Below are 22,401 nucleotides of genomic sequence, written 5' to 3' on the forward strand. Positions count from 1 at the left end.
TTTACACAAAAAATATTCAATAAATTTTGTGATCTTAAACATACAATTCATTCATATAAGGGAATGTGATCAAGGACAAAATGAGAAAATTGTAATTAAAATTTAATTAAATATACGAACATTGTTTTTAAAATACTAAGGCTAAGGGTGTGTTTGGTATGGACAAAAACATTTTTTTTCCTAAAAATAATTAATTTTCTTAATTACTTAAAGGTATATGGCAAGGAACCAGAAAAATTATCCCATACAACTAAATATAATCTAATTAAATATTGTGGCGGGGGAAGGTAGTCAAAAGATAATTTAATAAGCATGAAATGTAAGTTATGGAACTTTTTTTTTCTATCTCCATGAGGGAAATTATTTTCCTTAGAAAATACGTCACAAAATAATTTGACCAATCGAATATGAAAAAATCAAAATAAAAAACATTTTTCTCTCATACCAAATATATTCTAGAAAAAAGTAAGATAATTGAAAGGGAGGGAGTGGTACAGCATCATTTTATTTCATTAAAGCAAAAAGACTTTGCATTATAAATAACTCACCTTGAGCTTACCAAAAAGCAACTAAAATTTGCTCAAACATTTCTTACTCTTTCCTTCCATTCACACTTCTCTTTCAAAGAAAAAAAAAATGGCAACAGCAGCAACAACAAACCATGTAGATCGACAATGTCAACAACAAGAAGACGTTGTTGTAGTCATAGTTCCTCTTCCTGCACAAGGCCATCTCCATGCATCCCTCGAACTCGCCCGCCGCCTCTCCTCCAACCTCCCCGTTTACTACGTGAGCACCACTGCTCACGTACATCAAGCTCAGTCGCGTGCTCGCGATCGACCCCCTAAAAAGTACCCCAAACCTCAATTTCTCAAAATTCCACGTGTCATTCGATATCCCTCCTCCGAACCCTAACGCATGCATTAAATTCCCTTCACAACTAGTCCCTGCATTTAACTCCTCTCTCCAACTACGCGAACCTGTTACAGACCTCGTTAGAAAAATGGCACGAATATCGAGGAAAGTCGTCGTGATTCATGACTTCCTCACTTCTTATGTTGTTCAGGATGTACCTAAAATACCTAATATAGAGTGCTATTGTTTACATACTGTTTCTGCATTTGTTGTGTTTTCTTATATTTGGGATGCGGTTAAACCACATGTACCTCCTGAAGCGGAAGTTGTACTTAAACAACTTCCATCTCTCGAAGGGTGTAATTCTCCTGAACTGGAAGAATTTGCTCAGAAGCAAATAGATGCTAGGATTTATGGTGCTGGAAATATTTTCAGTACATCTCGAGTCATTGAAGGATTGTATCTTGATCTACTAGAAAAAATGTCTGGTCATAAGGATTTTAAACATTGGGCTCTTGGTCCATTCAATCCTGTAGAACTTGAAATTCCAACAACTGTTGTTAACCGCCATTATGCTCTTGCATGGCTCGATAAACAGCCTGTAAACTCGGTGATTTTTGTTTCGTTTGGCTCAACAACTTCGTTATCTGAAGAAGAAATCAAAGAGCTAGCTTTTGGGTTGGAGCAGAGTCAACAAAGATTTATCTGGGTCCTGAGGGACGCAGATAAAGGAGATATATTCTCAGGTGACGTTCGAAAATGTCAATTGCCTGAAGGATACGAGGAGAGGGTATTGGAAAGAGGGCTCGTGATGAGAGATTGGGCCCCGCAATTGGAAATTTTGGGACACGTGTCGACAGGTGGATTCATGAGTCATTGCGGTTGGAATTCTTGCATGGAGAGCATTTCAATGGGAGTGCCAATAGCGGCGTGGCCAATGCATTCAGATCAGCCTAGAAATGCTCTAATGATAACCGAAGGGCTGAAAATCGGGATATCGGTGAGAGAATGGGAGAAAAGAAACGAAGTGGTGACTGCAGAAAGTGTTGAGAAAGCTGTGAGGACTTTAATGGCGTCTCAGGAGGGAGAGAAGATGAAGAAGAGAGCTGCAGAGCTGAAGGAAGCAGTGAAGTTGTCAGTGATGGAGGGTGGTGTAACTCAGAAGGAAATGGAATCTTTTGTTGCCCATATCACTAGATAGATTTTTTCTTCCTTTAAATGGTGTGCATTTCCCTCCCTCTTTTAAATAACAGTATGTTCAGGCTAACTTGTGGGTACTTAAACTTTTTATCGTTTATCTTTTATCATATAAGTATTGAATAACTCTAAAATATCAGTTTTGTTTCCATATTAAACTCAAGTCATTGCTTATTCTTAGGTTCAAGTCAATGGTAAAGCTGGCTGGGTATGTTTGACCTATAGGTCAGTACTATCATGAAACTAAATTACAACTTTGCAGACACTACTTACACCTTCCTCTTGCGGTTTGACCCTTCCTTGAAACCTGCATGAACGCGGGACGTTTTTCGTACACTAATCTGCTTTATTGAAGGAAGTCTTAGAGCAGCGATATAATTCTCTGTTTGACTTATACATCACGATTCAAATTGTGAAATCAATCATTAATAAAACTTGTGTCAAAATAAATTGCCTGTATAACATCTTTGGGATACGAGTTTTGTCAAGATAGATTGCCTGTATAATTTCTTACCTACCAACAATAATAACATTAATACCCGTGCCCACAATTTCTTACCTACCAACAATAATAACATTAATTCCCGTCCCCACGAAGGTTACTAACACTAATGTAATTTAAGTTGCTGCTGAGCTATCTGAATTTTTTCAGACTAAAACTCTATTTGAAACAATCGTCAAGCTCATGTATATATGATACCCCCGAACTTCTAGGTAAATATTTATCCGCCCTCGATATTTATATCAAATCAAATAATTTGAATTTAGCTGTAAGTAATTAAGGTGAAAATATACATAAATTAACTACAATTGAACTTGAGGGCTGAATCTTGTGTGTTACACCCAAAATTTGCCCCATAACTTTTCCCCTGAAAAACTAATATGTACTTTATGTTTACACTAAAACAATAAATTCCTTACATGTAGTTTACACATAAAATTTTGATGAATGAAACTAACTGAAAATATCTCCAGTTTAACAATATGAAACACTGCACACTTCTAAAAATTACCTTTTTCCCTTGTTCTATTTCAAAATTTATGTCAAGAGACTATATAATGTTCAGTAGCACAATGCTTCCAAAGAATAACTGGGGAGGTGTTGAAAATGATTTAATATACTACAGTAATTCGTAGGAGAAAAAAACAGAAACAATAAAAGTATAACTTTACTACCCCTACAAAGGTTATTAACATATTAGGTTAATAAATTTAACAAAATTTTGTCATTCTAGAATTCCATTTGATACAATCACGCAAGCTCGAGTATGATATCCTTTCTCTGGCTGCATTTTCACTCTTTAATTACTCTTCAAATAGAGGTTGGTAGAAGAGCTTGAATACCTCAACAACTTCTAGGTACCACATCGATTCTCGATCAGGAAATGGCGAGAGGTCAACAATTTTGTGTACCTGAAATGGGAGAAAATACTTGGAAATATCTTTAAAAAGTTACACCCGAAACAAGAGACATGTAAACCTAATACATCAATGTTTTTTCACAGAATGCTACATCAACACACATTAAGTCAAAGAACCGAATATACTTGCTCTGCAGATTTTCAAGTGATAATCCGCTAGCTAACAAACAATCCTCTAGCTATCAAAGATGACTATTGTTTCACCAAAGTGCTAGTTCATGTTTAATGCAAAATAATGATTCTAAAATGGATCTATACTGCCAGAAGACCAATGATCAATGAGCTCAGAGCCTCAGAATACCTTTATCTCTTCCAAAATCACTCTAGTTATTACTTCAGTCATTCAGTGCAATGTCTATATAGTAACAAGAGTATCGCAAATGAAAGATGGTTAACAAAGACAACTATTCCAGCACTATTTTTCCAGTCAGCGTCTTTCTTGTGCAATTTATAATATTCCAACAGTGACAGCCACCCCATTCAATATTGTCTGACGATAAAGGTAGAGAGGACACAGATGAGCTCAATATACCTTTTCTCTCTTTCAAAATCACTTTAGTAATAACTTAGGGAAATGTGAAGAGTAACAAGAGTAGGGCTGAAGAGATGGTTAAACTACAAAGACAAATTTTCTACAACTATTCTCTCCCATCACCACTCACTATTTTGTGATATTCATACTATTCCATGACTAATAGCCAGACAATTCCTTCTACACTCCCACGCCCCTCACCACTTTCGGTTTTTCATCGGCTTCAAATTTTCCCGTTTTTCCCAATGCTTGCTTTTACAAGTATGTTCATACTAATGCTACAGGCATAATTATCAGCTGTTATGAGTAGGATTAAAACTTGATGTTCTCCTAAACTTGGCAAATAATATGATAATAGAAATATTTACAGCATTATGCAGAACATTCACTTCAACAATAAACTTGAGACAAAATGAACCACTAAATTAGACAAAGAGAATCAGTCACCTCAACGGATGAGTATAAGGTTTTATGTTAAATTTGAAAAATTGAAGTTCAACAGCATTGGCATAAATATACACAGTATTATCGGCATCAATCGCATGTGCAATCTACTGCATGCTTGATGGGATTGGAGAAAGGTAGTTTGGGGACTTTTGAGATGGAAGCGCTAGAGGCTACCTATCATAATCCCTCTGTCCTATACGGGAGAAAAAATCCACAGGTCCTCCACTACAATAGCATAGAATATCCCAATGATGATTATACCCAAGGGTGTGGCCTAGCAGTCAATGAAGTAGGTTGAGAACCATGAAGTCTCAGGTTCAAATCCCTACTGAGACAAAAACACTAGGTGATTTTTCCCATCTGTCCTAGCCTTGGTGGACAGAGCATTCTGTTATCCTGGTGGAAGGTATCCCGTGGAGTTAGTTGAGGTAAGAGCAAGCTGGCCTGGACACCACAGTTATCAAAAAAAAAAAAACCCAATGGCAATGATGAATATGCTGAAATGGAAAATATATCATATAATCTGCTGAATCTTGCAAGGAAGAAGCACGATACAAGACGTTCAGTTTTAATCCTGAATGGTTTGAACCACTCAGAGAAAAGTAGGAAGATAGCAATGCTACCGAATGAACTACATTTTGGCACAATCAAGTCGGAACTTGACAGGTCTAGCAGCTACTAAGCTTTCAAAAGGGTTAGCCAACCTGCTGATTTTGCAGAGCTGAGAGCTTAACGGAACCAACACATGTAAGCCGTTTCAGCTTCCTGCTATAGAGCTTGAACTCAGGCATAAAAGATGAAGCATGGTCCAAAAACTAAGCTACTATTTGCAGTTAATGGGAGGTCAAGATTTGATTGACCAATTTCAAAAGCGTAATTTGTAATGTGGTTGTGTTTGACAAATGTTTCTACAATGCTGCTGAGATGGTTGAAGTTCAAGTTTCCACTAGGTGACATTCAGTCAAACAGCATTAAAATGGTTACAAAAGCTAGGTCTTGTCCAATTGCAACTCCTCTCATCAGCAGCTGCTCCAGACTTTCTCATCATTACTATTATCTTATTCAACTGAAAAAGAACAAAGCAACCCCCACATTTGCCTTTTTTGTCTTTAGAGACTAGATTTAGGGTGTACTCGGTATGGAGGAAAACAGAAAATGTTTTCCAATATTCCCATGATTGGTTGGTCAAAGACTCAAAGTTTTTGGAAAACACTGTCTCTAGGAAAATAACTTCCTTAAAAATGAGGAAAATGACTTCCCTATTAGAAGTAGGGAATACAAGTTCCACAAGTGGCATTCCACATTGATTGCGTCCTCCCCACCCTCCAACACAACTCATCTTCACCCCCACCCCAGTAGCCCTCATCCCACAACCCCAAAATCCTATCCCCCGCCTCCATCTCCCATAGTATTTGTCTAGAATATATACATATGCTTTTAGGATTATATGTTTTACTTACGTACACAAGAAAATAAATAAGAAACCCACTTATTTTCCTGGAAAACATTCTCCAAGAGAACATTTCTGTGGAAAACATTTTCCTTCATACCAAACGCACCCTTACTTGTGCTTCACAACCATTGCAGTTATAGCCTTATAGGTTCCTACCCATGCTATGCAAGCAGCCTTAATGCTAAGGTTGAGTGTAAGAGTAAAACTTGATCTCTTACTAAACTAATAAAAATTCAATATTAGACATCAAAATTAAGGACTCAGGAGCATTACCAAATGCAGAACTTTCTTTCATAGAAGAATGGAGATGAATTTAGACGAGATGGAAAATATTTGATCGGTAGCTGGGCATCAAACACTCGAAAAGCAACATTCAGTAAAACATTTTACGAGTTCGATAAATTTGATGCAGTCAATGACACAACAACCTAAATAAGCTCAAACCAAAATGTTCAACCACACTAAAGCAAGTTAACACAAGAAAAATCCTAAGTCAACATGAATGAAGTGGTCAGTCGCTTAGAGGGAAAGGTATTTCCTTTTTACCTTAATTAAGGGGAGGCCGCCTTTCTGGACAAAATACGCTCCAACAACCATAACGTACATTCCTGTTCAATAAGAAGGCAAACACAAGTATGGAATTAATTGATATAAAAGAACTGTGAAAATAATAGGAACATAATAATAAAGGTATAATTACACATGATCCCTTGAGAAAGGAGAATTCAACCTGTACCGTAGAGTTCCCAATGATTCCAAATATTACACAGACCTTCGTTAGTTTATAAGTAGACTGATCAGCCGTTTATACATTAACTTTATTATATTAGATCAAGATTCTAATCCATTCATCCACATATTCGACTTTTCTCAAATAACTCCAAATTTACGAAAAACAAACATTCAAAAGCAAAGTATAGCTAAAGTATCTACAAATAATAAGGGAAAGACAAGCTTAAAATAGAGCAGCATGTCATTTGAAGTAGTTAAAAGCAACATGAAAAGACTAAATAGAGTTACCAAAATGGGGAAAACAAAAATCAAACTACTACCAACAAATCTGTCAACTAGTAGATCAAATGATTTAACTTCTACAAACAAAATATGTCTAACACACAAAATTTGAAGGAATGGGTGTGTTTGTGTAGTATTTAAAACCTCATGGGAGGGAAAGACAAGCTTAAAATGGAGCAGCATATCATTTGAAGAAGTTAAACGCAACATGTAAAGATCAAATAGAGTTACCAATAGTTTTGTTATTAAAAATGCAGGAAAAAGACCAAACTACTACAGCAAATCTGTCCACTAATAGATCAAATGATTTAACTTATACACACAAAATATGTAACAGACAAAATTTGAAGGAAGGGGTGTGTTAGTGTAATAATTGAAACCTCATGTGAGGTATATATAAATTCCCCTAACAAAATTACTGACCTTTCTCCCAAGAAAGAGGGAGGAAGTCGCCAATGAGTTGGAGTTCAATGATCCCAGTGCCATCATCGAGGAGAAATCGTCCAGAAGGGTCAGTAGTTGGCGTTGAAACCAGAACACCCTGCAATTAAAATTGGGAAAAAACAAAGCAAACCGAGTTATTAAAGGGATTTATAGACATTAGTAGGCAGAATTCACTGTTTACTTTTCCTAACATGTATATACTATAAATTATAGTTCATGGTCAAAAACACATTTGAACTATCACTTTTTCACGAGTTTCGCACCCCAACTATTAGTTGTTCCATTTTCCTACCTGAACGATGTGAACTATCACTAGACAAACATGTTTGACCATTTATGTATTAAAACATACCTAATTGAGTAGATGGTAATAGTTTAGGTAGGAAAAGCGAAGGCACAATACATAAACAAGCCCTTTAAACTTGCATTTATTGGCAACTATGACCTAAACTTTGCTTTGGCAGTACAAAGTAGGCACTTAAACTTGCCAAAAGTTGAACATATAAATACAAATGCTAACGTGGCGCTGACGTGGCAGTGACATAACACTGAACAAAATTATGTGCCACGTCAACATTTGTGTTTACATGTTCGACTTTTGGCAAGTTTAAGTCACTTGTGCACTAGCAAAGTTTAAGGTCATAGATTGCTTGAGCCTGCACCAAAAGTTAGGCTTGTTTATGTGTTTTGCCAAAGCGAATAGTTGACAGTTGGCCTAGTCAGCTAATTTATATGGAAAAATGGAACAACTGATAGTTGGGTGTGAAAATGCGCGAAAAATTAATAGTTTAGATGTGTTTTTGACCATTAACTCTAAAAAAATTATACACTGATTAAAATGACTATTTTTTAGTTTAAGCAGTCAGGTGAATGACTATTTAGGTAAATTGTTCATTATTTTAAAAAGGGAAAAGGGGAATATGAAAGGGGAGAAGAAAAAGGAGAGAGTATTATTGAGACCTGGAGCCAAGCACGTTGAAAAAGAATGCCGGAAAGAGTGAAAGCAGGCTGGTTTTGATGGGTTTTGGTTTCTTTGGCATAGTGTAGCTGTGAGCAAAGCAATTTCAGTGCTGCCAGTGTATAATCCATCCTCTTCAACCCACCACCATCAAATCGAAAAATTCGCCTGCTTTTCTGTATGTTATACTGTTCCACTTAATTTGGATGTGAATTTGAAGAGAAAATGGCAAACATGGTTCCCTTATCTTTGGTACTAGGTTTCAAAATAGTCCCTTAAAATATCATTTGAGAAGTTTTGGTCTTTTAAGTTCGTTTTGGGTCCTTTTTTCATATGTCGTGACATGGCTTCTTTACTTCTGTTATTTCTTTTTCCTACATTTGGAGTTCTTTCTTAGAGCCTATGGCTTTATCGTAAACAAACTTTTTACCTCATATGGAAGGAGTAAGGTCCTGGCACACATCTAACCTTTCCTAGATCTACTTATCTTTAGGTATGTTGTTGTTGTAAGTGAGTACTTTGGCTCTTTGTCAAATATTTATTAAACTCTAACTGTTAAATTTAATCAAAACTGTGGAAAAAATTAACCAGAAACACAAGAAAGTTTATCAAAATTCCAAAAAATGCAACATAAAAAATTATACCTACACAAAAAATAATGAAAATTGCACCTTATAAATTATACGAATAAAATTTAAATCCCAAATGTGTCTTTGTATATTCATAAATAATACATCTTTCCACCATCAAATAGAAAAAGTCACCGGGTTTTCTTTTTGTTATGTGGCGTAGAGTTGGGAGTAGGAATGTAAATTTATTCAACGGAAAAGGCTCAGTATCTTGGCATCGAACTATTGAAATGGCTGGTTATGCACTTAATCAATAGTTTGTCAAGCATTTATGCCATCGAACTATCGAAAATGGCTCATTTATGCCACCCATCAATAATTTGGCTCATTTATGTCATCTTCCGTTACCAAAATGACTCATCCATGTCATTTTTCATTAACACCGATTTTACAATACCAGATATGACACGTGGCCTCCAACTAGTTATGGTTGTGGGTGGGTAGGGTGTATGGGTCCGATTTTTTATTAATTTGGGATTTAAAATTGAGTCGTTTAATTAATTACGATGTAGACCTCTAATTAGAGGCCACGTGTGCTTCGGTATTATAAATTCGGCAATAATGAAAAATGGTACGGATGAGGTCATTTTGGTAAAGTATGCGATGGCATAAATGAGCCAAACTATTGATGAGTGGCGTAAATGCGTCATTTTCCGATAGTTCGATGGCATAAATAGTAAACTATTGATGAGTACATAAATAGACTCATTTTAATAGTTCGATAATATTTGAATTTTTTAGTTTATTCAATTTTCGTGTAAATTTGAACATAGATTTTGTCGAATAGTTCCCTCCATTTTATGTGAATATATTTCATTTTTAGTCCATTTAAAAAATAAATACATTTTTTGTAAATTTAAAAATAATTTAATTTAAACTTTCTATATTATAAATTCTATAGTCATTAAGAATTTAAGATTACAAGCTTCGAAAGTATTATAGTTATATAAATGTTAAGATATAGTAAAATTAGAAGTTTCAAAAATTTCATTTTTTTTTTCCTTAAACTATGTGCCTAGTTAGTTAAGTTTACATAAATTGGAAAGGAAAATATAATATTTGCATCTTTTTAAAAGGAGCGTGTTGTTATTGTTTTATATTGTATTGTTATTTTACATTAACATTTCTGATGATTTGTATTTAATATCTATTGAATAGATTGTTAAATTCGTTATTATGTAGCGATCAAAACACTTAATTTTACATAACGACCATTTAGGTATAGTGTTTTACGTTATTTTTTTATTTTGCAGTTACTTATAATAATTTCATTTTACCTTTTGCTTATCTTCATCACACTTTAAGCCCCTTCTTTTTGTTCGTACTCCTCACTTTCTTGTCTGTAATCTTTCATTTTGGATAATTTTAGAGATCTTTCTCAAAAATTTATTTCATAACGCTAAATTCCCTTGAGATATACAACATTATATTCATCGTACAATTCTCTAATTGTTAATATACTAATTTTTGCCAGTGAGTTTTTTAAACATTGTATGCTCCAATTTCCATATTGCTCAAACAGCAATTGAGACTTTAAGGGAAAAAAATATGAGATTTTCGTTAACAATTGAACTCATGACGTTGTAATCTTTTCTCAATAGCGGTATTATATATAAGTGCATATTTATAAAGACTTTTACAAGTTTGAACAGTACTGTCATATATTCCATTGGCAACACCGTAACCAAAACAAAATACAAAAGGGTAAGAAAAACAAGATTTTATTTATTCGGGTAAGTACCAAAAAAAAAAAAAACAAGAATTTATCATAACATAATGTGAGTCCACAATCAACAATATATTTTTAAGTTTTTAACGTGAGGATGAAGAAAAAATGATCAAGAGATGAGGGATATGCCACTGGCTAGCAAATCATCAGATAAGACTTTATTTGCAGCTTCAGTTGGATGAAATCCATCCCAAAAAACATATTCAGATGCATTGGCACATGTCCCTGGAGACTTGGCATCGCACAATATGGATGTTTCTAGCAATCCTGTCCCACAGCATGCCTTTCTTGCTTCAAAAAAACCTGCAGAGGAAACATTTGAACAACATAATTTTAATTAGATTGTTCTTGTTCAACTCTCACTTGTTGTTTTCATCCTGCTTAACCAAGTATTATCACCACCACATATGTTCATTATTCAAGTCAACCAACTGAAGCAATTGTGCAGAGTGAGCGCGCGCGCAGAGCCGGATTTAGTGCGAGTTTTGCTTGTTCAACTGGACTCATTATTTTTTACTCGAACTATATGTACATATTCTGTTCAACTGGACTCATTATTTTTTACTCGAACTATATGTACATATTCAAAACAAACATCTATATATATGATCATACTCATTTTGAAGAGTAACAAGAGTAGGGCTGAAGAGATGGTTAAACTACAAAGACAAATTTTCTACAACTATTCTCTCCCATCACCACTCACTATTTTGTGATATTCATACTATTCCATGACTAATAGCCAGACAATTCCTTCTACACTCCCACGCCTCACCACTTTCGGTTTTTCATCAGCTTCAAATTTTCCTCGTTTTCCCAATGCTTGCTTTTACAAGTATGTTCATACTAATGCTACAGGCATAATTATCAGCTGTTATGAGTAGGATTAAAACTTGATGTCCTCCTAAACTTGGCAAATAATATGATAATAGAAATATTTACAGCATTATGCAGAACATTCACTTCAACAATAAACTTGAGACAAAATGAACCACTAAATTAGACAAAGAGAATCAGTAACCTCAACGGATGAGTATAAGGTTTTATGTTAAATTTGAAAATTGAAGTTCAACAGCATTGGCATAAATATACACAGTATTATCGGCATCAATCGCATGTGCAATCTACTGCATGCTTGATGGGATTGGAGCAAGGTAGTTTGGGGACTTTTGAAATGGAAGTGCTAGAGGCTACCTATCATAATCCCTCTGTCCTATACGGGAGAAAAAATCCACAGGTCCTCCACTACAATAGCATAGAATATCCCAATGATGATTATACCCAAGGGTGTGGCCTAGTGGTCAATGAAGTAGGTTGAGAACCATGAAGTCTCAGGTTCAAATCCCTACTGAGACAAAAACTCTAGGTGATTTTTCCCATCTATCCTAGCCTTGGTGGACAGAGTTACCCAGTACCTATTGCTGGTGGAAGGCATCCCGTGGAATTAGTTGAGGTAAGAGCAAGCTGGCCTGGACACCACAGTTATCCAAAAAAAAAAAACCCAATGGCAGTGATGAATATGCTGAAATGGAAAATATATCATATAATCTGCTGAATCTTGCAAGGAAGAAGCACGATGCAAGGCGTTCTGTTTTAATCCTGAATGGTTTGAACCACTCAGAGAAAAGTAGGAAGATAGCAATGCTACCGAATGAACTACATTTTGGCACAATCAAGTGGGAACTTGACAGGTCTAGCAGCTACTAAGCTTTCAAAAGGGTTAGCCAACCTGCTGATTTTGCAGAGCTGAGAGCTTAACGGAACCGACACATGTAAGCCGTTTCAGCTTCCTGCTATAGAGCTTGAACTCAGGCATAAAAGATGAAGCATGGTCCAAAAACTAAGCTACTCTTTGCAGTTAATGGGAGGTCAAGATTTGATTGACCAATTTCAAAAGCGTAATTTGTAATGCGGTTGTGTTTGACAAATGTTTCTACAATGCTGCTGAGATGGTTGAAGTTCAAGTTTCCACTAGGTGACATTCAGTCAAACAGCATTAAAATGGTTACAAAAGCTAGGTCTTGTCCAATTGCAACTCCTCTCATCAGCAGCTGCTCCAGCCTTTCTCATCATTACTATTATCTTATTCAACTGAAAAAGAACAAAGCACCCCCACATTTGCCTTTTTTGTCTTTAGAGACTAGATTTAGGGTGTACTCGGTATGGAGGAAAACAGAAAATGTTTTCCAATATTCCCATGATCGGTTGGTCAAAGACTCAAAGTTTTTGGAAAACACTGTCTCTAGGAAAATAACTTCCTTAAAAATGAGGAAAATGACTTCCCTATTAGAAGTAGGGAATACAAGTTCCACAAGTGGCATTCCACATTGATTGTGTCCTCCCCACCCTCCAACACACCTCATCTTCACCCCCACCCCAGTAGCCCTCATCCCACAACCCCAAAATCCTATCCCCCGCCTCCATCTCCCATAGTATTCGTCTAGAATATATACATATGCTTTTAGGATTATATGTTTTACTTACGTACACAAGAAAATAAATAAGAAACCCACTTATTTTCCCGGAAAACATTCTCCAAGAGAACATTTCTGTGGAAAACATTTTCCTTCATACCAAACGCACCCTTACTTGTGCTTCACAACCATTGCAGTTATAGCCTTATAGGTTCCTACCCATGCTATGCAAGCAGCCTTAATGCTAAGGTTGAGTGTAAGAGAGTAAAACTTGATCTCTTACTAAACTAATAAAAATTCAATATTAGACATCAAAATTAAGGACTCAGGAGCATTACCAAACGCAGAGCTTTCTTTCATAGAAGAATGGAGATGAATTTAGACGAGATGGAAAATATTTGATCGGTAGCTGGGCATCAAACAATCGAAAAGCAACATTCAGTAAAACATTTTACGAGTTCGATAAATTTGATGCAGTCAATGACATAACAACCTAAATAAGCTCAAACCAAAATGTTCAACCACACTAAAGCAAGTTAACACAAGAAAAATCCTAATTCAACATGAATGAAGTGGTCAGTCACTTAGAGGGAAAGGTTTATCCTTTTACCTTAATTAAGGGGAGGCCACCTTTCTGGACAAAATATGCTCCAACAACCATAACGTACATTCCTGTTCAATAAGAAGGCAAACACAAGTACGGAATTAGTTGATATAAAAGAGCTGTGAAAATAATAGGAACACAATAATAAAGGTATAATTACACATGATCCCTAGAGAAATGAGAATTCAACCTGTACCGTAGAGTTCCCAATGATTCCAAATATTACACAGACCTTCGTTAGTTTATAAGTAGACTCATTAGCCGTTTATACATTAACTTTATTATATTAGATCAAGAATCTAATCCATTCATCCACATATTGGAATTTTCTCAAATAACTCCAAATTTACGAAGAACAAACATTCAAAAGCAAAGTATAGCTAAAGTATCTACAAATAGTAAGGGAAAGACAAGCTTAAAATAGAGCAGCATGTCATTTGAAGTAGTTAAAAGCAACATGAAAAGACTAAATAGAGTTACCAAAATGGGGAAAACAAAAATCAAACTACTACCAACAAATCTGTCAACTAGTAGATCAAATGATTTAACTTCTATAAGCAAAATATGTCTAACACACAAAATTTGAAGGAATGGGTGTGTTTGTGTAGTATTTAAAACCTCATGGGAGGGAAAGACAAGCTTAAAATGGAGCAGCATATCATTTGAAGAAGTTAAACGCAACATGTAAAGATCAAATAGAGTTACCAATAGTTTTGTTATTAAAAATGCAGGGAAAAAGACCAAACTACTACAGCAAATCTGTCCACTAATAGATCAAATGATTTAACTTATACACACAAAATATGTAACAGACAAAATTTGAAGGAAGGGGTGTGTTAGTGTAATAATTGAAACCTCATGTGAGGTATATATAAATTCCCTAACAAAATTACTGACCTTTCTCCCAAGAAAGAGGGAGGAAGTCGCCAATGAGTTGGAGTTCAATGATCCCAGTGCCATCATCGAGGAGAAATCGTCCAGAAGGGTCAGTAGTTGGCGTTGAAACCAAAACACCCTGCAATTAAAATTGGGAAAAAACAAAGCAAACCGAGTTATTAAAGGGATTTATAGACATTAGTAGGGCAGAATTCACTGTTTACTTTTCCTAACATGTATATACTATAAATTAGAGTTCATGGTAAAAAAAAAACACATCTGAACTATTACTTTTTCGCGAGTTTCACACCCCAACTATTAGTTGTTCCATTTTCCTACCTGAACGATGTGAACTATCACTAGACAAACATGTTTGACCATTTATGTATTAAAACATACCTAATTGAGTAGATGGTAATAGTTTAGGTAGGAAAAGCGAAGGCACAATACATAAACAAGCCCTTTAACTTGGCGCGAGTTGACAACTATGACCTTAAACTTTGCTACAGCACAAGTAGGCACTTAAACTTGCCAAAAGTTGAACATACAAATGCTAACGTGGCGCTGACGTGGCAGTGACGTAACACTGAACAAAATTATGTGCCACGTCAGCGCCACATCAACATTTGTGTTTACATGTTCGACTTTTGGCAAGTTTAAGTGCCTACTTGTGCACTAGCAAAGTTTAAGGTGTATTGCCGGTACGGCCAAGTTAAAGGGCTTGTTTATGTGTTTTGCCAAAAGCGAATAGTTGACAGTTGGCCTAGTCAGCTAATTTATATGGAAAAATGGAACAACTGATAGTTGGGTGTGAAAATGCGCGAAAAATTAATAGTTTAGATGTGCTTTTGACCATTAACTCTAAAAATTATACACTGATTAAAACGACTATTTTTTAGTTTAAGCAGTCAGGTGAATGACTATTTAGGTTAATTGTTCATTATTTTTAAAAGGGAAAAGGGGGAATATGAAAGGGGGAGAAGAAAAAGGAGAGAGTATTATTGAGACCTGGAGCCAAGCACGTTGAAAAAGAATGCCGGAAAGAGTGAAAGCAGGCTGGTTTTGAGGGGTTTTGGTTTCTTTGGCATAGTGTAACTGTGAGCAAAGCAATTTCAGTGCTGCCAGTGTATAATCCATCTTCTTCAACCCACCACCATCAAATGGAAAAATTCGCCAGCTTTTCTGTATGTTATACTGTTCCACTTAATTTGGATGTGAATTTGAAGAGAAAATGACAAACATGGTTCCCTTATCTTTGGTACTAGGTTCAAAATAGTCCCTTTAAGTATCATTTGAGCAATTTTGGTCTTTTAAGTTCGTCAAGTGAATACTTTGGGTCCTTTTTTCATATGTTGTGACATGGCTTTTATTTCTTTTTTCTGCCTGTTTTGGAATTGTTTTTCTTGAGCCGAGGGTTTATCGGAAATAACCTCTCTACCTCTTATGGTAGGGGTAAGGTCTGCGCACACTCTAACCTTCCTAGACCCACTTATCGGACTATACTGGGTATCTTGTTGTTGTTGTAAGTGAGTACTTTGGCTCTTTGTCAAATATTTATTAAACTCTGACTGTTAAATTTAATCAAAACTGTGAAAAAAAATTAACTAGAAGCACAAGAAATATTATCAAAATTCCAAAAAATGCAACATAAAAAATTATACCTACACAAAAAATAATGAAAATTGCACCTCATAAATTATACGAATAAAATTTAAATCCCAAATGTGTCTTTGTATATACATAAATAATACATCTTCCCACCATCAAATAGGAAAAGTCACCGGGTTTTCTCTTTTGTTATGTGGCGTAGGGTTGGGAGTGGGAATGTAAATTTATTCAACGGAAAAGGCTCAAATATGTCATCGAACTATCGTAAAAGACTCATTTATGGCACTTGTCAATAGTTTAGCACATTTATGTCATCGAACTATCGGAAATGGCTCATTTATGCCACCTATAGTTTGGCTCATTTATGTCATCGTCCGTTACCAAAATGATTCATCCATGTCATTTTTCATTAACACCGATTTTACAATACCAGATATGACACGTGGCCTCCTACTAGTTATGGTTGTGGGTGGGTAGGGTGTATGGGTCCGATTTTTTATTAATTTGGGATTTAAAATTGGTCTGGTTTAATTAAACGATGTAGACCTCTAATTAGAGGCCACGTGTCATCTCTGGTATTATAAATTCGGCAATAATGAAAAATGGCACGGATGAGTCATTTTGGTAAAGGGCGATGGCATAAATGAGCCAAACTATTGATGAGTGGCATAAATGTGTCATTTCCGATAGTTCGATGGCATAAATGAGCCAAACTATTGATGAGTGACATAAATGACTCATTTTAATAGTTCGATGACATATTTGAGCCTTTTCCGTTTATTCAATTTTCGTGTAAATTTGAACATAGATTTTGTCAGAATAGTTCCCTCCATTTTATGTGAATATATTTCATTTTTAGTCCATTTAAAAAATAAATACATTTTTTGTAAATTTAAAAATAATTTAATTTAAACTTTCTATATTATAAATTCTATAGTCATTAAGAATTTAAGATTACAAGCTTCGAAAGTATTATAGTTATATAAACGTTAAGATATAGTAAAATTAGAAGTTTCAAAAGTTTCATTTTTTTTCCCCTTAAACTATGTGCCTAGTTAGTTAAGTTTACATAAATTGAAAAGGAAAATATAATATTTGCATCTTTTTAAAAGGAGCGTGTTGTTATTGTTTTATATTGTATTGTTATTTTACATTAACATTTCTTATGATTTGTATTTAATATCTATTGAATAGATTGTTAAATTCGTTATTATGTAGCGATCAAAACACTTAATTTTACATAACGACCATTTAGGTATAGTGTTTTACGTTATTTTTTTTATTTTGCAGTTACTTATAATAATTTCATTTTACCTTTTGCTTATCTTCATCACACTTTAAGCCCCTTCTTTTTGTTCGTACTCCTCACTTTCTTGTCTGTAATCTTTCATTTTGGATAATTTTAGAGATCTTTCTCAAAAATTTATTTCATAACGCTAAATTCCCTTGAGATATACAACATTATATTCATCGTACAATTCTCTAATTGTTAATATACTAATTTTTGCCAGTTAGTTTTTTAAACATTGTATGCTCCAATTTCCATATTGCTCAAACAGCAATTGAGACTTTAAGGGAAAAAAATATGAGATTTTCGTTAACAATTGAACTCATGACGTTGTAATCTTTTCTCAATAGCAGTATTATATATAAGTGCATATTTATAAAGACTTTTACAAGTTTGAACAGTACTGTCATATATTCCATTGGCAACACCGTAACCAAAACAAAATACAAAAGGGTAAGAAAAACAAGATTTTATTTATTCGGGTAAGTACCAAAAAAAAAAAAAAAAAAAAAAAAAAAAAAAACAAGAATTTATCATAACATAATGTGAGTCCACAAGCAACAATAAATTTTTAAGTTTATAACGTGAGGATGAAGAAAAAATGATCAAGAGATGAGGGATATGCCACTGGCTAGCAAATCATCAGATAAGACTTTATTTGCAGCTTCAGTTGGATGAAATCCGTCCCAAAAAACATATTCAGATGCATTGGCACATGTCCCTGGAGACTTGGCATCGCACAATATGGATGTTTCTAGCAATCCTGTCCCACAACATGCCTTTCTTGCTTCAAAAAAACCTGCAGAGGAAACATTTGAACAACATAATTTTAATTAGATTGTTCTTGTTCAACTCTCACTTGTTGTTTTCATCCTGCTTAACCAAGTATTATCACCACCACATATGTTCATTATTCAAGTCAACCAACTGAAGCAATTGTGCAGAGTGAGCGCGCGCGCAGTTTTGCTTGTTCAAGTGGACTCATTATTTTTTACTCGAACTATATGTACATATTCTGTTCAAAACCGGACTCATTATTTTTTACTCGAACTATATGTACATATTCAAAACAAACATCTATATATATGATCATACTCATTTTGAATTCACTGGTGAGCCTAGATCCTGAATTCGTCTCTTATCGCAAGAGTTGTACATATGGCAATTAAACTACTGTATATTGCTCGATTTTTAAATGTAAGGAAAATTACATAGAAATAGCATACACGGCTGCTTTTCGGCCCTGTCTTTGAAAAATAGCGATTATCATGGAGTTTCAAATATCGTTAGTGAAATCTAAAATAGCCATTATCCAAGAGTTTCAAATGTCACACGTGAAATCTTGAAGTTTCACTTGTGGAATTTAAAACTTCTAGCAGTTGCTATTTTTCAAAAACATGGCCAAAAAGTGGCTAGTGGGCATTATTTCTTCATAATTCATTATCCTGGAGTTTTAACTGTAGAATTTGAAATCCACGACAATAGTTTTTTTTTTCTCCAATCACCGAGGCTGAAAATTGGTCATTTGTGAATTTTACCTAATAATTACAATAGAATTATTAATAGCTTTTTTTATTATTATTTTTTTAAGAAAAGAAGGGTTTTTAATATATATTTTGAAGTATTACCATTATCAGCTGGGTGGGTGACAAGGTCAAGGAGGGGTTGGTAGATATCCATGACAACAAGATTGAGACCAGAAAGCTTCTTTTGCAATTTGATAGATGTGTGATTGAGTTTCTTGTTGAATGAAATTGCAACTTTGTTCATCTTCTTGACACAATTGTTGTTGTCTTTGCCAAATATTGTAATGGCTGCTGGTACACATCCAATTGGTGGCACATTTGCCACTCCAATCTTCCTTGCTCCAAATCCATACAATTCCTATCAGCCACAGGACACTAAATTTCAGTTAAACCAACAAATAATACTTAAATTTAATTTATATATAATGACATTCTGTAAATGACTTTTACAATATCAGTGTGTCCTAACATATTATAGCAGATAACGTGTCTTATATATTCAAGTTATTAGTCCAACTTTTTGTGGACAATTACGTGTTTTATCATTTAGATACAATGTATAGCTCCATAAGAACTATAAATAGAAACACTTGAAATATTAGCATAAATAGGAATTTTAGGCGCACTAGAAAGAAATGTTGTAACCGAAGTGGATGAATCCTCCTAGATATCAACACGATGGTATACCTTTTTTTTTTTTAACATTATTAGTGTATACAAGTTAAACTCATTAAAACTGAATTTAAGTTTTACTCATCAATGTTAAATATAGTTACCTGCAATGCTCATATCATCAAATCATTTGTTGACTTAAAAGAGAATTGCAGGTAAGTATATTTAACATTGATGAGTAAACTACAGTAAATGGTAAGTAACATGTTATAACATTTTAAATTATTTGTAATGGTGTAAAATTTATTATATTGTCAGTATATATAACTTAAATCCATTAAAAATGAATAAGTTATATACACGTTCAATATAAGGAATTTTTACAACATCAAATCACTTTCATTTGTTGTAGCAAGCAATTTGTCGTATAATTCAAAATTACATATCTCACATTTTAAAGAAACTTATCTATTAATATTCTCTGGGTAACTTATAACTTGATAATGTAAAGAAAATAAAATTAAAGTGACATCGCATATAACTTAAACTATTAAAAAATTTGCTTGTTTAAGTGAACGATAAAATGACTTGATCACTAAGGCATAGTTGGTGTCCAAGAAGAAAAAGAATGTACCAATATGAATTTGGTGTAGGACTTGATGAGGATGTCTGAGAATTGATCAGGAGTGTAAACTTTGTAAACTAGAGGATTAATATAGTAATTCTGTACAAAATCACTACTTCTGCGCACTGATTAAGTGAATTGAACCATTGATTATTGATGTAGCATTTACTTTCCCTGCAATTACCACCAACTTCTTCTGGTATTCTTTGTAATATTCAAGCTGTTTGCTCAAAGGAATTGCATCCTGAGAAAAAAAAAAAAGGATGAAAAATAAACAACTTTCTCTGTTCAATTGCATAAGATTTTGGAAACAGAATCAATAGAAACTTTTAATAAATATTTACTTACATATAGCTTAGCAGTAGTGTCATAGTAACCAGATGAACCTGAGGCAAAATTGGCTCCAATCAAAAGATGCTTGCCTTTTGCTTTCTTGCTGAGATAAGCTGGTGGATACGAAGTAAAGCCAAGATTCTCAGCTGCATTATTGGACACAAGGACAAACATTAGACATTTGTTCAGGTAACATATATTATTTTCAAAATTTCAAATCTCACGTTTTAAGGAGGTTTACCTGTAGATATTATTTGGATAATCTATTAGTGTAAACTATTATTTACACTGACCATGTATAAACTTAAACTCATTAGCTAATAAGTGACATCATTGTATGTATATATATATATATGTATATATATATATATACATATATATATTTACGCTATCACTATGTAGAAATTAAACTCAATTTTAAGTACTCATAATATTAAATATTTTTGTCTCGTCAATGTGAATATATTCTTACACTACAAGTGTAATTTGACCTTTTATAAAAGATTGCTTCTCATTTTTTCAAGGTTACCAACTAATTATAATGTTTGTATAAGAGTTATCTGCAATAGTTTTTAATTAATGTAATACTATAAACTTTGCTTATATATAATAAATATTAATTAATAACCTAGAAAATATGATAACTAGCAATTTAACATGCTATAACATGTTAAACTATACTATTATATTATACGGAAAAGGGCCAAAATATTAAAAATAGTTCAATAACCAATTATACCCTTAAATCTATTGTTGCCACGTGGCAAATATTCAAAATTATTTTACTAACACTAAAATAACTCAATATTTTTTTTTTTCAGCAAAAAATATATAAAAATAATTAAAAAAAAATTCGGTGGGATATAGTTATTTTAGTATTATATATGAAAAGTCGTTACTAAAAATGCATTTTTCAAAGTTCGAGTAATATTATATATGAAAAGTCGTTACACTATTTGTGTACATAACTAAAAATGCAAGAGTAATTAGTACCAGTGAAATCCGAGGCAAGCTTTCCATTGCAAAATCTCCCAGTTGGTATGTGTTTAGGGAAATCTCTTCCATAAGGAGGGAAATTTGCTTTGACAATAGTTTTAAGGTAATTATTATTGCCTGCATCAACAACTGAGTCCCCAAAAATAAACAGTGCTGGAACCAAAGGCTGCCCATTAACAATATTAACCAAATTCTTCAAAGCTAGTGCAAAAAAATAAATCCTCAAAAGACTTGAAATACCCATTATAAGAACAAATGTGTGTGTGTAGTTTTTTGGTTTTTCTTCCTTTGACTTAATATTCTAAGTGTTTGTGGAGATGAAAATGAACTGAGCTGGGAGGACTATTTAAAGGAAGAGATATGATGTGATTATAAGGCTAATTTGTTGAAATGTTACATCAATGGGATTGATTTCCGTTTTAATTAACTATTCAACTTAAGATATTAAGGAATTCAACCATATATACTCTTTTGTGGACGTTTAATCTGATGATAATCATTGGGCATTCTATAATATTTTGCTCTTTTGTTTGGTACAATGACAGAAAGTATTAGGAGCAGTTATCTTCATGTTTACCCTTTCCCTGGAGTCATCAAATGCTAATATTTGTGACTCCCACAATATAGATATTGTTAGGCTAAACATGATAATGTTAACATGATGTGATATTATTTGATTTGTGTCAACCGTTAGATAGTTTGTAATATATAGAGGTCTTAAATTGAACAGACATATCTATTCGTGAAAGAACATGACTATTATGAAAAGTCATCTCTTAAGTCCTACGAATATAAGGACATCTTGAATAGCATAAGAAAAATCAACAATTATAAACATAG

The 22,401-nt window shown here is 33.9% G+C and overlaps 3 protein-coding genes and 1 pseudogene across 4 annotated transcripts; 1 reads left to right on the plus strand and 3 right to left on the minus strand.

The window, feature by feature from the left end:
- The first annotated feature begins 472 nt into the window (after window positions 1-472).
- Window positions 473-2,064, plus strand: LOC132065404 (zeatin O-glucosyltransferase-like; annotated as a pseudogene).
- A 1,080-nt stretch (window positions 2,065-3,144) lies between these two features.
- LOC132065405 (uncharacterized) lies at window positions 3,145-8,492 on the minus strand. 2 transcript variants are annotated; one of them, XM_059458796.1, is made up of 4 exons: window positions 8,324-8,482; window positions 7,343-7,460; window positions 6,452-6,513; window positions 3,145-3,465 (listed from the first exon to the last, which is right to left on the minus strand). In XM_059458796.1, the coding sequence occupies exons 1-4, from the start codon at window positions 8,450-8,452 to the stop codon at window positions 3,358-3,360; spliced, it is 417 nt and encodes a 138-aa protein (XP_059314779.1). In that variant the 5' UTR covers window positions 8,453-8,482; the 3' UTR covers window positions 3,145-3,357. The 2 variants fall into 2 exon arrangements, with proteins under 2 accessions (XP_059314779.1, XP_059314780.1); XM_059458797.1 differs by lacking the exon at window positions 3,145-3,465 and adding an exon at window positions 5,836-6,249 and having other exon boundaries at window positions 8,324-8,492.
- A 4,858-nt stretch (window positions 8,493-13,350) lies between these two features.
- On the minus strand, window positions 13,351-15,793 carry LOC132062917 (uncharacterized). The gene is made up of 3 exons (XM_059455386.1): window positions 15,582-15,793; window positions 14,595-14,712; window positions 13,351-13,765 (listed from the first exon to the last, which is right to left on the minus strand). Exons 1-3 carry the CDS (start codon window positions 15,708-15,710, stop codon window positions 13,692-13,694), a joined length of 321 nt encoding a protein of 106 aa, XP_059311369.1. The 5' UTR covers window positions 15,711-15,793; the 3' UTR covers window positions 13,351-13,691.
- Window positions 15,794-17,852: 2,059 nt separating this feature from the next.
- Window positions 17,853-21,874, minus strand: LOC132065407 (GDSL esterase/lipase At5g22810). Its single transcript, XM_059458798.1, is given in 6 exon segments — window positions 17,853-18,268; window positions 19,098-19,353; window positions 20,242-20,352; window positions 20,354-20,476; window positions 20,581-20,711; window positions 21,559-21,874. Coding segments are annotated over 6 exon segments (1,062 nt in total). The 5' UTR covers window positions 21,806-21,874; the 3' UTR covers window positions 17,853-18,074.
- Between the last annotated feature and the right edge of the window lie 527 nt (window positions 21,875-22,401).

The sequence above is a fragment of the Lycium ferocissimum genome, chromosome 7, assembly GCF_029784015.1.
Source record: "Lycium ferocissimum isolate CSIRO_LF1 chromosome 7, AGI_CSIRO_Lferr_CH_V1, whole genome shotgun sequence".
In the NCBI taxonomy this organism is placed as follows: Eukaryota; Viridiplantae; Streptophyta; class Magnoliopsida; order Solanales; family Solanaceae; genus Lycium; species Lycium ferocissimum.